Below are 15,694 nucleotides of genomic sequence, written 5' to 3'. Positions count from 1 at the left end.
TGTGCACAACAATGGGAAGGGGGCTTCTGAAAACGAGAGAAAAAGGAAAAACTGTTCAATGCTTATTTTTGACACTCCACCACAATCTAAAGTCCTTTGTTATTTTAACATCATAAAAATGTATTGAGTTATAACTTTGTTTGCTCATAACATTATCACGCTTGCTATATTTAGAAATGGACAGACCTCAAAAGAAATGAAAAAAATTCAGGAAAAAGCCTCCTTCCCACATACACAAACAGGGGTTAAAACCAAAACAGGCCTCGGAGGACCAGTTCCAGCCCACCCCGCGTCACTCATCCCTAGGCCACCATCCTCTTGCCAGGCAGGGGCTCCCCCTGCTCCAGGAGAGGCCTGTCCCCACAGGTCACTAGCATCTCCTCGACCTCCTCATCACTTACGTCCCCAGTGGACACCTCCAGAGATAGAGTGGCAGGGGCAGTGAAGGGAGTGCTTGGGAGGGTGAGAAAAAAACAGGAGGATGAAGGAGGGGAGTGGGATGAACAGGGCTGTGTCCGGAGGCCACAAAAGGGAAAGATAAAGCGGTAGAAACCTTCAGTCTTTGTTTTCTTCATACAACCACAGAAACCAAACTAAGGGTGAAGGTGGTTTAGGAGGGTATCTTTTGCTAAAATAAATAAACAAATGAATGAAAAAGCATCCAGGTCAGGCATGAGGCCTGTGTATGTGTTGAGGAGGGTGGGGACCCACCAAGACAATCACCACCACCCTTGGATCAGAGCCCCCGGGAATCCCAAAGCAGGGAGGCCTGAGTCCTACTGTGACCTGGGGGAGACCTTCCAAGGGATAAGCCACTGGAGCACAACAGCTTGTCAAGGGCGTCAGTGTCTGGGTCCGAGCAGGGCCTGGGAGAGGCTCCAGACACGTCGGCTGAAGGCGGGCTGTGACTCAGCCCCACTTTGGGGAGAAGTTCTCTGCCCTCAGCCCAAGTGGTCTGGCCAACTCCGGACGCTGGGCCTTCTGTGCGTCTGCATGGCCACAAGATGAGGGCAGGAAGCTGTCAGCCCGGATTGTTGAGTCACTCGGAAGAGGCCTGCATTTAAACTTGGCGCTGGGGAGGTGCGTGCTGTGAGTCTGGGCTCAAGACCTCTAGACTGAAAACTTCTTGCATCTTTAGCCTCCTCTGGGGAAAATTACGATCCAGAGCAACAATACCACCTCTAGCTCCCAAACTGAGCCCAATTAGGAATTTGGCCCTTCAGAGCCTGAGGTTTCTACCCAAATCTCTTGAGGAAAACAAAAACAAAAACAGACAATCCAGGTCAGTTCCCCAGTGGCTGTCCCTGCAGGGTCAATGGGGTCCCCTCCCCCGGGCCCAGCACCCTCGTCCACCCTCAGGCCCACAACTGCTACTCACAGCTTCTGTACTCAGCCCCACCTGGAGCCCAGGAAAACCCCTGGCCTGGGTTTTTCGGGATGGCCCTGCTTTCAAGCATTCCTCTGGGGGCCCCACAACATATCCTGGGTGTCCGCTGTGGGTCTGGAACACAGGACGCAGGCCCAGCTGGGTAGGGATGGAGCTGCAGCGCGTGGGAGCTTGAACTTGAATGGGGAGGCTCTCCCGCCAGAACTGCCAACGGGCAACCCCGCCCTCCACAAAGGCCTGATTCAGAGGGAGGTGACCTCAGTGCAGAGGGGAGGGAGGGAGAGGAAGAGCAGGGCCTCTCTGGCCCTCCTTCAGAGGAGACAGCGAAGGGGGAACAGCTGCTCAGGGGTTCTCTGGGTAACCCAGGGAAGGGGCAGGTGCAGCCCAATGACTGAGGGAACCTGGGTGGTCCCTCATCTCTTCAGCCTGGTCAGACAAGTTGGGCAACCCCCCAAAAAGACCGTCCTGGCCTTTCATGCAGCCAGATCAAGGAGGGGGAGCCTGCAGCTCCCAACCCCTCTCCAGCCAGGGCACAGGCAAGAAGACCCCTCTGTAATCTCAGAGTCCAGGCTTGGGAAGAAGGGGTCAGAGAGATGGCAGCGAGCCGGTCCTCTAGGCTCCCTCACCCTGGCCCTTAGCCAAGGCCTCCGGGCCCTGATGAGCCCCTCACTGACCAGCTGTTCCCCCCAGAGTCCTCTAGGGAAAAAGCCAGGGGCCAGGAGGTGGGGGAGGGGCGGGCAGCTGTGGGAAGGCAGAGATGGAGTTGGCTTTAATAACAGAATCGTCCGTGTAATACAAGCGTTCAAGCGTTTCCCCCTCTGCTCCCCCCATCCCCCAGCTGCTTTCTGGAATCCCCGTCACACCCAGGAGCCTACTTGTAAACAGCAACTTCTTCATCCACAGCAACACTCCTTTCTAGACAAGATCTGCCCTGGGCTGAGGGTAGGGGGAAAAAAAAACACAAAAAACGAGGACTGAGGCCCCGGGGCATTCCTAGTCTGAGAGTGGCTTCTTCCTCTGGCCTAAAGCATCTCTCAGCCCCAAGGATTCCCACTGGTCTCCCCCACCCCTCACTCAGGGCCAGAGGCAGACAAGAATTTCCTTCCCTCCTCCTGACAACTGGCCCCAGGACACAATAGCCCTTCTGAGGGGCAAGGGTCCATGGGGAAGGGGCCCATTGCACCCCTCCTCCAACTTCCTCCTCACAGGCACTCCAAGAACCTCCAGACCATGGTGGAGGTTCTTTCAAACTGACAGTAGGTCAGTCGGGGCAGGAGGAAGGGCAGGGGTGCTATGAGCCCCAAAGGCTTATAGATGTTGATACCCTTTGTCTCTCCTCCCCAGATCCTTTCTGCTCCCTGTCACTGCATCACCCAGCAATAAAAGCAGCTGCTTGGGGTGGGGAGGGAAGGGGCTCTGACAGACTCAGTGGGTTTATTTATAGGGACACATGCCAAGGGATCTGCAGCCAAGACGCCTAGCCCCACTCCCAAACGTCCAGCAGGCCCATCCTGGCCTGGCCAAGGGAACTGGAAAAGCCTCAGGCCAGAAGGTTTGGCTTATAGTCCCAACAGGGCAATTTATTTGCTGTGTGACTTTAGGCAGATTGCTCCATTTCTCAAGGATTAGTTCTTTCATGCCAAGTGGAGGTTGTTCTAGAACAGTGGTTCTCAAAGTGAGGTCCTGGGATCCTGAGGCCCTTTCAAGGAATCCACAGGGTCAAAACTATTTTCACACTATCACTAAGACATGATTTGCCTTTTTAACTCTCTTTGTCTCATGAGTAGGCTGTGACATTTTCCAGACACTAAAAGATAAGTGATAACATGACAGATTGAATACAGAAGCAGATATGAGAATCCAGCCACCTCCAATTAAGTCAGACACAACAGATTTGCAAAAATGAAGAATAATGTCATTCTTTTCACTATTTTTTGTTTTGGAAAATAGATAATTATTTTTCATAAAATGTTATTATGGGTTATTGTTAACTTAAAATGAATTAAATATTCAACACTCTCAGTTCTAATTTATATGACAGTGAGTGTCAGTAGGTACAATCCATGTGAACCAAAGCTCTCTGGGAGGGGTCTTCAATTTTTAAGAGTGCAGAGGGGCCCTTAGACTCAATAGTTTGAAAAGAATCACTTTTCTTAGAACAGTGTTATCCAGGAGAACTTTTCGTGATGACGAAAATGCTAATTCTGTACTGTTTAATAAACATGGTTGCCACCGGCCACATATGGCTACTAAGCATTTGAAATGTGGCTAGTCCAATGGAGGAACTGAATTTTATATTTCAATAGCCATATGCAGTTGGTGGTGACTATTCTGGACAGCGAAGTTAGAAGATCCCTGGGTCTCTTGACTTTAGCATTCAAGGTCAATGCTTCTTTCCAGTCCAGAGACTACGAGTAAGGAAGGACAGGCCTTGATACTCCTGTCCCAAGGCTTTGGCTGACATTATTTCTCACTCTCTCTTCACTAAAGGAAGGCCATCTAAGCCAGATGGGCAATCCTCCTGGCCCTCTTACTGAGGCTTAGACAGTTACTTCTACAACAGTTACTTCATCCCTTCGCCAATCACCTCGTACTTCTGGTCGACTATCTTCTTGTTTCCCCAAAGGATTGTCCATCAGAGGGGAAACCCCTCAAACCTCCTGCCACCACCCTCCCATCCTCTGTCCCTCCTCTCCTCCTGTTACAGCAGACAGGCTGCTCTTTCCCTGGGCAAGGTCAGGCCTTCCTATCCCAGACCCTTTCCAACTACAGGGTCTACTTCCGGAAGGGATCTTTCTCATCTATCTTTACAACTTCTCAGGTACTTTCATCTTAAAAGTGATTTCCCCTTGACATTTCTCCAGACACTGCCCTCTTTTGCCTTTCACAGCCAAACTTCTTAAAAAAAAAAAAAAAAAAGCCATCCTTCCTTCTCATTCTTTCCTCAACCTGGTCCAACTTCAGCAGTAACTGCCACAAGGCTAAATCCTACAGTATTTTTCAGTCTCCACTGCTTTCTCAGGTGCCTCTGGTGGTTACTTCCTGCTGGACTTTTTTTTTTTTAAAGCTTAGAGATATAGTTTAACTCACACATAACTCTATTCATTTAAAGTGTACAATTAAGGGGTTTGTACCATATTCACAGATACATATAGATCATGACCATAGTCAATTTGAGAACATTTTCATTACCCCTTAGTTACCATCCCCTAATGCCCAAACCTAGGAAACCACTAATCTATTTTCTGTCTCAACATCTTCCCCATTCTGGACATTTCATATGAATGGAATCATATAACAGGTAGACTTCTATGACTGGCTTCTTGCACTCTGCATGTTTTCAAGGTTCATCCCTGTTGAAGCATTATCAGTATTACATTCCTCTTTATGGCCAAATAATATTCCATGGTCCTCCCTGGCCATCACCAACTCCCGGAGTTTACTCCAACTCATGCCCATCGAGTCAGTGATGCCATCCAGCCATCTCATCCTCTATCGTCCCCTTCTCCTCCTGCCCCCAATCCCTCCCAGCATCAGGGTCTTTTCCAATGAATCAACTCTTCGCATGAGGTGGCCAAAGTACTGGAGTTTCAGCTTTAGCATCAGTCCTTCCAATGAACACCCAGGACTCATCTCCTTTAGGATGGACTGGTTGGATCTCCTTGCAGTCCAAGGGACTCTCAAGAGTCTTCTCCAACACCACAGTTCAAAAGCATCAATTTTTCAGCGCTCAGCTTTCTTCACCGTCCAACTCTCACATCCATACATGACCACTGGAAAAACTATAGCCTTGACCAGATGGACCTTTGTTGGCAAAGTATTGTCTCTGCTTTTTAATATGCTATCCAAGTTGGTCATAACTTTTCTTCCAAGGAGTAAGCATCTTTTAATTTCATGGCTGCAGTCACCATCTGCAGTGATTTTGGAGCCCCCAAAAATAAAGTCTGATACTGTTTCTACTGTCTCCCCATCTATTTCCCATGAGGTGATGGGACCAGATGCCATGATCTTAGTTTTATGAATGTTAAGCTTTAAGCCAACTTTTTCACTCTCCTCTTTCACTTTCATCAAGAGGCTTAGTTCCTCTTCACTTTCTGCTATAAGGGTGGTATCATCTGCATATCTGAGGTTATTGATATTTCTCCTGGCAATCTTGATTCCAGCTTGTGCTTCTTCCAGCCCAGCGTTTCTCATGATGTACTCTGCATATAAGCTAAATAAGCAGGGTGACAATTGCGATTCATGGGGTCGCAAAGAGTTGGACACGACTGAGCGACTGAACTGAACTGAACTGAATATTCCATGGTACGACTACGCCACAATTTATCTATTCAGCCACTAATGGACATTTGAGCTGTTTCCACTGTTTGGCTATTATGCACAATGCTGCTCTAAGCACTGCTGTGATAGTTTCACATGGATGAAAGCTTTCACAGGTATACACCTAGGAGTGGGACTGCTGGGTCATATGGTGACTTTAAGTTTAAATTTTTGAAGAACTGCCAGCCTGTTTCCCAAAGTGGATGCATCATTTTAGAGTCCCATCAACAGTGAGGGATGTAATTTCTCCATGTCCTCACCACTTGTTATTGTCTGATTTCCTAATTCTAAGTCACCTTAGTAAATGTGAAGTGATATCTCATTATGGTTTTGACTTGTTTCTTTGATTGATGATGTTGAGCATCTTTTCAAGGGCTTATCGGCCACTTGCATGTCTTCCATGGAGACAAGCCTATTCAGACCCTTTGCCTATTGTTTTAATTGCGATACGTGTCTTTTTACCATCGAGTTGTCAGAATTCTTTATATATTCTGAACACAGGCCCCTTATCATATATATGATTTGCAAATATTTTCTCCTCTTCTGTGGTTGTCTTTTCACTGTCTTTATAGTAATCACTTCCTCTTGGACAACTGTTCCCTCACCTACCACATTTCTCTCTTTGCAGCCATTTTCCACCTCTTCTTCTGTTATTTATTTGTGAGACTATGTGTGTATACTTTGTTAACATTTTCCTGATGGTTGAGAGGTAAAGAATCTGCCTGCCAATGCAGGAGGTGTGGTTTGATCCCTGGGTCAGGAAGATCCCCTGGAAGAGGGAATGGCAACCCACTCTAGTCCTCTTGCCTGGAAAATCCCATGGAGAGAAGTCTGGCAGGCTATAGTCCACGGGGTCACAAAGAGTCAGACACAAGTTGGTGACTGAGCACGTGTACACTTTAAAAAAAGGAAAGGGGGTTCCGCTGGTGGCTCGGTGGTAAGGAATCTGCCTGCCAATGCAGAAGACACAGGTTTGATCCTAGGTCTGGGAAGGTCCCACACGCCTCGGAGGAACTAAGTCTGTGCGCCACAAGTACTGAGCCGGTGCTTTAGAGCCTGTGAACCACAAGTGCTGAAGACCACGAGCCCTAGAACCTGTGCTCTGCAACTAGAGAAGCCACTGCACTAAGAAGCCCGAGCCAGCAACGAAGACTAGACCTGCTCGCGGCAGTTAGAGAAAGCCAGAGTGCAGCAATGAAGACCCACCATAGCCAAAAACGAATGTGTGTGCTGAGTCTCTTCAGCTGTGTCCGACTCTTTGCGACCCTATAGACTGTAGCCCACTAAGCTCCTCTGTCCACAGGGATTCTCCAGACAAGAAACTAGAGTGGGATGCCATGCCCTCCTCCAAAGGATCTTCTTGATCCAGGGATTGAACTAGAATCTATTATGCCTTCTACACTGGCAGGCAGGTTATTTACCATTAGCACCACTTGGGAAACCCTAAAGAAATAAATAAGACTTGAAAACAGAACAAAACAGACTTTATTTGGATCTTATGAGTTTTTCCACTGGTGTCCTTTCCACTGGTACTCTATCCCAAGACCCAATCCAGAATCCCACGTTGTGGTTAATCACCGTGACTTCTTAGTCTCCCATGATCCAAGACAGTTCCTCAGCCTTTGTCTTTTATTATCTTGAACTTTGGAAGGTAACTGTATTTTGGAAAATATTCCTTAATATGAGTTGGTTTGATGCTTTCTCCAATGAGATTGGGGTTATGGATTCTAGGAAAGAATACTACAGAGGTGATGTGCCCTTCTAGGCAAATGCTATCAGGGGGTATGTATACATGATGCTGAGAGGTCTTATTACTAACGATGTTAAACTTCGATCACTTGGTTAGGTGGCATCTATCAGTGGGCTTTGCATCATAACAAGACTATTTTTCTTTTGTAATTAATAAACATTGGGGGGGGCAACACTTTGCGACCATGCAAAATCCTATTTCTGCTTAAACTTTCACCTACTAATTTTAGGATTCATCAGTGGAACTCGCCTGCAGCAATTACTATTGTGCTCTAAAGATAATTTTTGATTTCTCTCATTCCTTGTAATTTATTAATTAGAAGTTTTCTGTAAGGAAAAGCTGTCTCTTCACTCCCATTTATTTACTTAATTACATCTTTGTATCAGTATGGACTCACAGTATGCATTATTTTATTTTTTGGATTATAATCTTAATATTATCATCACCACTTACTTTTACTGCTTAAATGCCAGCTTTGGCCATTCTTTCAGGTTGGTTCCTGTGTCCTTTCAATATGCTTTCATTAAAAAAAAAACAACAAAAAACTGGGCCTTTCCTGGAGATCCACTGGTTAAGAATCCACCTTCCAATGCAGGGGATGCAGGTTTGATCCCTGGTCAGGGAACTAAGATGCTGCAGGGAACTAAGCCTGCACACCATGACTACTGAGCCCATGGGCCACAACTAGAGAAGCTTGCACTCCACAACAAAGAGACCTCGTAGCCCCCAAAACCATTATTTTTAACATTTGCTTACTTTCTGGTACAGAAGATGTCCCAGGCTTATCTTGCATTTTCCCCGCCACAGTCATCTAGCAGAGCAATCTTCTTTCTGAAACTGTAAATCTGATTGTGTCCCTTTCACGTCAAATCTTCCCACGACCTCCTAGCTTTGGGGACTGATGAAAGCATTCAACGCAGCCCTGGAAGCCCTGACCTGGGCTGGCCCCTCTATGGGGTCACACAGAGTTGGACATGACTGAAGCGACTTAGCAGCAGCAGCAGAGTAACATTCTTCTGAAAAGCTGTCCTGGACTGCCGAGGCCCCCACTGATCTCTCATCTTCAAGTGCCTCCTGCAGGATCAGTATTTCAAACTGCAATGCATCCTGTTCTCCAGTACTCCTCTGTGAAGGGGCAACTTCCATGCTGTTAGGAGAGCTCCTTGAGGAGGGACCCTGCTTATACTGATCCTTCTGTCTCCCCGCCACTTCCTGCCACCGAGGCCCTGAATTTGGTGATCTCCTTTCAAGACCAGAAAGAAGGGATAGGTGAGAACATACAGTGGGTTCATCATGTTTCCTTAAAGATCTCCAGTGACCCTGCCCCCTGCCAAGTGCTTCTGAAAGGCCCATATGTCAAAACACACTGCAAAGTGAGAGAGGACATTTTCAGATTTACCCCGAACACTGATAAGACCTCTTCCAAGCTCTCAACCTTTGCCCAGGTCTCAGCGATGCCCTCCGAAAAAGGGACTCATCTATTCATTCTGCAGATTAGGAGGTACAATGCTGGGTACTGGGGGGCAATTTAGAGATAGGTCCCCTTTTCTCAGACTTCCTGGAGCTTTCAGACTAGTAGGGGATGTAAGCCATGCAGGTAGATAGCTGTACTATGAAGGAGGTACCATAAGAGAAGTCTTTGGAGAACTTTAAAAAAATCAGGAGAGAAATATTAGGTTGGAGCTGGAACAGTTTTTCAGAATTGGAGGCATCTAGTGAACTTAGCCTTTATAGACAGACAGGGTTTAGGTACAAGAAAAAGGGAAGGGAGTCATTCCAGGCAGCAGGAGGCAGAAATCTCTGGGTGTGTATGGAAACAGAGTGACTCAGTGCAGCTGGACTGAAGGGCATTTGAAGGTGAGTGTTTCCTGCTCCCCTGGTCCATGCTAGTTACTAACTCCTCTCCTATCCCCTGACGGAACAGGATAGTCAGCATCTTTTCAACAACTTGGATGTAACCAGAGGCATATGCTGGGTGCCCCAGGAGGAACCAAGGCAGAGAGGCTACTGGAGATGACAGAAGAGCTGACAACTGGAACTTCGGTGATCTGCTCTCAGATCCAAGAAAAAAGGGCCTGGAAGACCACAGAGCCTGTTGGCGTTCAGGCTGCACTGCAGGCCCTGAAGAGATAGGCATACACTCTGCCAGCCCCCATGCCCGGCCCCTAGCGCTCACACCCCCAAGCCCCATATCCTAGCTTCTTTCTTCAAAGGGAACAGCCTCTGGCCAATCAAGCGCCTTCCACACCCAGGCAGCTTTAGAGTTGACTCAGTGGGTGCTATCTGGCCAGGGCCCACAGGTGACCTCCTAAGCTGCCAGCTCAGCTCAGGGAGAAGTAGCTCTGTTCATCCACAGGCCCCGCTCATCCATGTCCATAAATATAAGCCAGGCTTCCTGGATTCTGATCTGGCTCAGCCATACTGCATGCCCCTAGGTGAAGCCTAGAACCACCCTGACTCAGTTTTCTTATCTGTAAAATGGGGTGAGCTCTCTCTGACTCCTCTCTTCCCATAGGGCACAGAAGAGAAGGATGAGATCACGCCTGGAAAAGGACTGCAGCTGAGAGGTCCCCTTGTGTGGGGCGGGGGTATGTGTGGGTGAGGAGCTTGGCAGGACCGTTAGGGAGAAACCCTTGGCTCTGATGCTGCCCTCCTCCTATGGGCCCCATGGGCTTCCCAGGAAAGCAAGGCGGGTAGAGAGGAAGGGACAGCAAAGTCAAGAGCTTGCGCTTCCTTCTAACCCCGGGGACAGGAAGTGAGGTGCTGTCTACAGAGGAAGTGAGAGGCAAACACCCCCCAACTTCCCCTCAGCCTGAAGTGGAAAGGAAGGCTCTAGCTTCAGGAGCTCACAGCCCCAGAGCTGGGGAAACTGAAGGTGATGGGGTGGAGGGGGCAGGGAGGAGGTATTTTTGGCACCATCTGCCAAGAGAAGATGGTCTCTTGTCTGAGACGGAGTAAAACTTAAGGGGTCCTGGACCTTCCACAGGTCCAGGAGTGGGGAGAGGAGACACAAATGAAGTCAAGTTGAAAAACCCAGCTTTCCAGGTCACATGGTACCATTTCAGCAGCGTTGGTCCCAGACCCCTGCCCCAGCTCTGTGCTACGCCACCTGCCTGTCCCCAATATACACACATTCTACCCGCACACCAAGGTGGATAGGGCCTCTGACTATCCAGTCTGACAATACTTGTCCCTTCTTTGCAGCCTCCATCACAGCTGCAATTCTGTAACTGCTTAATTTTTTATTAACATGGACTTCTGGGATCCCCACTGTAACCCCAGAGTCTGGCATCACACTGAGCACCTAGTAAGAGCTGCCCAGAGCTTGAGCATTCCTGAGAGGCTGGTTTTGGCACCTGAATGAAGTCTGGTATACGAAGGTAAATGAACCCTGCTCCTGGCCTGGGGTTGACTGGGGGACCCTGAGGTGGGTGCTAAAGGACAGAAACCAGAGACCCAATATGGTAGCAGAAGAAAATGCTCTACACACAAATATCACCAACAGGTAACAGATGAAAACAGTACACGCTACATGCTATCTTTGGGTAAAGGGGGAAAAAAGGATATTCGTATTTGGTTTGTATTAAAAGATGGGGGATATGTAAGAAATTAATGGGACCTCCCTGGTGGTCCAGTGGTTAAGAATCTGCCTGCTAAGGCAGGGGACACAGGTTCGATTTCTGGCCCAGGAAACTAATATCCCACATGCTGTGGGGCAACAAAGCCTGTGTGCCACAACTACTGAATCCACATGCTCCAACTACTGAAGCCTGCATGCTCCAGAGCCTACCAGCCACAACAAGAGAAACCACTCTATGAGCCCAGGCACTGTGACTAGAGAAAAGCCCTTGCAGCAACAAAAGCCCAAAACAACCAAAAAGAAAAGAGAGAAATTAAGAAGTGGTCATCTATGGGGGGAGATGACACAGTGGTAAAGAATCCGCCTGTAATGCAGGAGACTCAAGAGACCCAGGTTTGACCCCTGGGTCAGGAAGATCCCCTAGAGAAGGAAATGGCAACCCACTCCAGTATTCTTGCCTGGAGAATTGCAAGGACAGAAGAGCCTGGTGAGCTACAGTCCATGGGGTTACAAAGAGTGGGACACGACTGAGCACACACATCACCACGTGGAGGAAGAAGAGGGTGGAGGTCGGAATGAGATTTCTCAATATATGCCTTTTGGTATCATTTTGATTTTTGGACTTTGTAAAAAAAAAAATCTAGTGAAAAAAAGAATATAAACTTTAAAGAAACGATTAGAAGGAATAAACACTTGACTATGTGATTTCTAATGCACCTCCCAGGTGGGGCCACCTACTCTCTTCTCATGTTAGGATGGAAGGACCAGGCCCCAGGGACGATGGAGGGGTGAAGAGGTCTCCACAGGGGAGTGTGGGGTCTGGCCAAGGCACACCAGTTTCTTTTCTCCCCTTTCTTCCCAGCAGTGTCTCCCCAAGTTTGGGGAGAGGACCTCCCAGCTATCGCTGTGGTGTGCCTTGGTAACAACAAACTATTCAGAAGTATTAGGGCCACTTCTGCCTAGCTAAGAGCTGGATTCGTTCTCACTCCTGGGAAAGGGATAAGGTTGGGCCAAGGGCAGAGGTAGGAGCTTGGGCAAGGGGAATGTTTGGGGCAGGTGCGGGTAAAGTGGGGTAAAGGGCTCCTGAAAGTGCCTAGGGCTTCCGAGGGCAAGTTCTGGGGGTGTCTCAACAGATCCTCACACAAAAGGGCCAATTACAGCCCCCACATCAAGCCAGCTAGGGATGAAGTGAATCAGCCCCTGGGAACTGCGGCTGCCGAGGACTCCAGCGCCACACCCCAGGAGTTACAGCGCCCCTCACATTCCCCTCTAGGAAAGACCTCACCACCCTCTTACCCAGAGGGTCTGCAGGGAGGGACAACTTCATGCCCTGCATTAAAGTGAGACCAGCAGACCAACACCCCAAGCAGTACTCAGCGTTTCAGGAAACAGCATGAGCAGCAGAATGGGGTGTTTCTCCTTTCAAAATACCTATACTTAAAAAAAAAATCTTGTGAGTCTTGGAGAACTCCCAGAGCTTATGAGCCAGCGCACAGTTCAGGGACCTGTGTCTACTGGGCTCTTCTCAGCAGCTGCTGGATTTCTAGAAATCAGGACTAACAGCAATGATAATTCACCTTAATAACAAGCTGGCCTCCCTGGCCTCTTTCATCTATGTAACTCCCAGAGAAGCGAAGATGGTAATTATCAAGCAGGTGCCACACCCCAAAGATGATGTCTTATTAATTCATCAGCAACAGACTGGGAAACTGAGGCCCAGGGAGAAAGATTTCTCTCACAGGGAGCTAAGGATATAGGATGCCGAGGGCCACTGCTGTGAGGCACCAGAGGTGCCCGTCCTGTACCTGCTGTGTTTTGGGACTGTGCTGAAGACAAGGGTGCTTCTTTCAGAGGCAGCGAGACTTGAATTTGGGGTGAAGGTGAGGAAGACCCCAAATATGTCCCAAGCTCCCTTCCCAGACTACAGCAGAGCCTGGTGGTAGCCTTGGCCAGGAGTCTGGGGTTTTGATCTTGAGTCAGAACACACTACTCTCTAAAGCATCATCTCTGCAACGTACACAGCCACTGCGGGGTAAGTGAGGGTTCAGCTCTCCAAACGGCACCACACCACAGGCCCGGTTCATGAAGTGGGAGCAGGGGGCACCTGGCAGCCGGCTAGGTAGATCAGATCAAAATCATTTCAAGTGGGGAGATGACTTCTTTGGGATCCAAGCCCGTCTCTGCAGCCCCTACACACCTTTGGCACTGATCTTAAAAATGAGATCTTTCCTACAGCAAAGCCTGCTAAGTTGGTCACTGCTTCAGAAATCCATGAGGAGGCTCAGCTGGTCTGTACCTCCAGGAGAGTGGGCAGAGAATCATAGAAGACCAAAGGTCTTTTCCCACTGTAGCCATGGAGGGAAGCAGCAGACACTGGAATGTGCGTGGAAATGGAAAGGTGAGGCTCTGAGGACTTCCCTGGGGGTCCAGTAGTTGAGACTTTGCCTTCCAGTGTAGGGGGGTGTGGGTTCAATCCCTGGTCAGGGAGCTAGGATTCCACATGGACCAAAAAACCAGAACATAAATAGAAAAAGCAATGTTGCAATAAATTCAATAAAGACTTTAAAAATGGTCCACATCAAAAAAAAAAAAATCTTAACAACAACAACAACAAAGAAGGAGGCATTGCAGCTTACTACATGCTTGGTACCATGAGAAATGCTGGGAACAGATACAATCTCAGCTCTGGGGAACCATAAGTGTCAAACCAGGTAGCAACCAGTGAAGGACCTTGTCTTCCATCCCTCCAGGGCAGAGCCTGGGGAAAAATATTAAGGGTGCTACTCTAAAGAATTTGAAGTTGTTTTTCTTCAGCATGTTAACAGAGCTGACCAGAGCCCATGCGGGACTCTGAGATAAAACTCTGACCCACTAAGGGATTTAGGTCTCCACAATCTCAGGTTTAAGAGCTGCCCTCTCTGCTTTAAATCTGGCCTGGCCCCTTCAAGTACAAGACATTTAAGGCAAATGGCACAATGTAAAACAACAGACCAGAGTCAGGAGCCCTGCTTCTGACACTCGCCACTGTATGAATCATTTCCCCCTCTAGATTTCACCGCACCTCCCTCTTTTTTTTTTTTTTTTTTTTCAGTTTCCCCATTTTTAACACTAGGGCGTTGGACTAGACTGTCTCTAGGATTTCTTCCAGCCTGTGACTCTATGTTGTTTTGATGCAGTGGCAGATCCCAGATTGATTTACATAAATTTGCATGTTCAATCAGAAATCCTAAACTCCCAAGTACAGAAAATCCAATCAGTCCATTAGTGCAGCCAGACTGAGGGCTAAAGGAGCCTGCCAGGTTTGGGAGAGGACTGTCAAAGCAAACAGTGTTAGTAGTGGTGAATCAGGGGAGGAGTTGGGGAAGCAGGGGCAGAAGCAGCATTTGTCCTGAGAGATGTGCTTCTGGTGATCCAAGGCTGAGGGGGCCAGGGACCCCTCTTTGGCTGTGAGGCAAGAGTACTTTCTCCTGCTTCTAACGGGGCCTCTGGCTGGCCAGCCTCAGAGCCACACCCCAAGAGGAAACAGCAGCCTCTGCCTAGCAACAGCCGCATCCTTCACTCTGACAGGGACTCCACCATTAGCCACTTTCTGGGAAACTGACCTTCCTGGGAGCTTCCATTCTGCATCCCAGGGGCTCCTAGCAGTAAGGAAGGCTTCCTTGGGGCGGGGGGTGTCTAACCTCAACACCCTCTGCTGTAGCTTCACTCCCGTGGGCAGCAAGGCCCAGGGGAAGAGGGCTCCTGGGGAGCGAGCAGAGGGAAAAGCAGTGCAGGAGAATGTGCTCCACATGTAACTGGTCCCGGGGCCTCTCTGCCCACCACATCTCCTTTGATATCCCCCTCAGCACCAGGAGACCAAAGGCTGAAAACAAACGAGGAGAACGTGAAGGCCTCTGGCTCTTGAGCTAGAGAGCAAGTCCCAACCTGGAGAGCCTGACTCCTGAGCAAGCGCTACCCCCAGGAGGGAAGGAGTCCAGGCAAGGTGGGGTTGGGGCAGTCTCTCTCTGCTGCTGCTGGGCAGGTGTGGCAGGGTCTGGGAGGGTGGCTGGGAGCTGGGGGTGGTGAGTACAGAGGTGAGGTGAAAGGGGCCAGGCTGGGCAACAGCAGTGGGGCTCTCCTTGCCCTCTTCCCATAAGAGAGTGGATGAGTGTGCTGTAGTCCCTGGCCCGGATCCTAAAACAAGTCCCAACAGCTGAGATGCAAACTGTCTCCTGGGAATCTGCTTACCCTGCTGGCCCTTGGCTGCCTTCTCCCTTCTCAACCCCTCCCCAAAGGCCCAGCTCAAAGACTGGCCTGCCAGGATGTCTCACCAGAGGCCTTGATGGGTGGGCCAAATCCTAGCCAGCAGGAGTTCATACTCCAAGGCACCAGGGGTGAGCAGGGCAGTGGCTATTCTTAGACAGGATAAGGGAGTCTGCACCCCTCCAACCCAAGGTTCTAATCCTAAGCAATTTACCTCTCCAAACAGCTATCCTGCGGGAGGACCTTTCTCCCCTCCAATTTCACTCATCAGTGAATGATTTGCACACAATGCAAAACGTGGAAAGGAATGGTAGAGTTTTCTAGTCTAACTGCTGAATTTTACAATCGGGAAAGGAACACCAGAGAGGCAAACTACTTTGGTTAAGGTCACAGAGCAACCTACAAAGGGCAGGGA

General features: G+C 48.9%; 1 protein-coding gene across 5 annotated transcripts in view; it reads right to left on the bottom strand.

Annotated features, from left to right (window-relative positions):
• NCKAP5L (NCK associated protein 5 like) overlaps positions 1-15,694 on the bottom strand; it is a 35,311-nt gene that overhangs the window by 17,713 nt on the left and 1,904 nt on the right. For 2 of the 5 annotated variants that reach the window (XM_065934460.1, XM_065934462.1), the window contains exon 1: positions 1,379-1,529. The exons of 2 other annotated variants lie outside the window; for them this stretch is intronic. In XM_065934460.1, the coding sequence (XP_065790532.1) occupies positions 1,379-1,457 (79 nt within the window). In that variant the 5' untranslated portion in view covers positions 1,458-1,529. Of the gene's footprint in view, positions 1-1,378; positions 1,530-15,694 lie in introns of those variants that run through there. One more of the 5 variants, XM_065934461.1, reaches the window with a different exon arrangement.

The sequence above is a fragment of the Muntiacus reevesi genome, chromosome 4 (genome assembly GCF_963930625.1).
Source record: "Muntiacus reevesi chromosome 4, mMunRee1.1, whole genome shotgun sequence".
NCBI lineage: Eukaryota > Metazoa > Chordata > Mammalia > Artiodactyla > Cervidae > Muntiacus > Muntiacus reevesi.
Note: the sequence above shows the minus strand (reverse complement) of the source record. Positions and strands in the feature narration are given on the sequence as shown.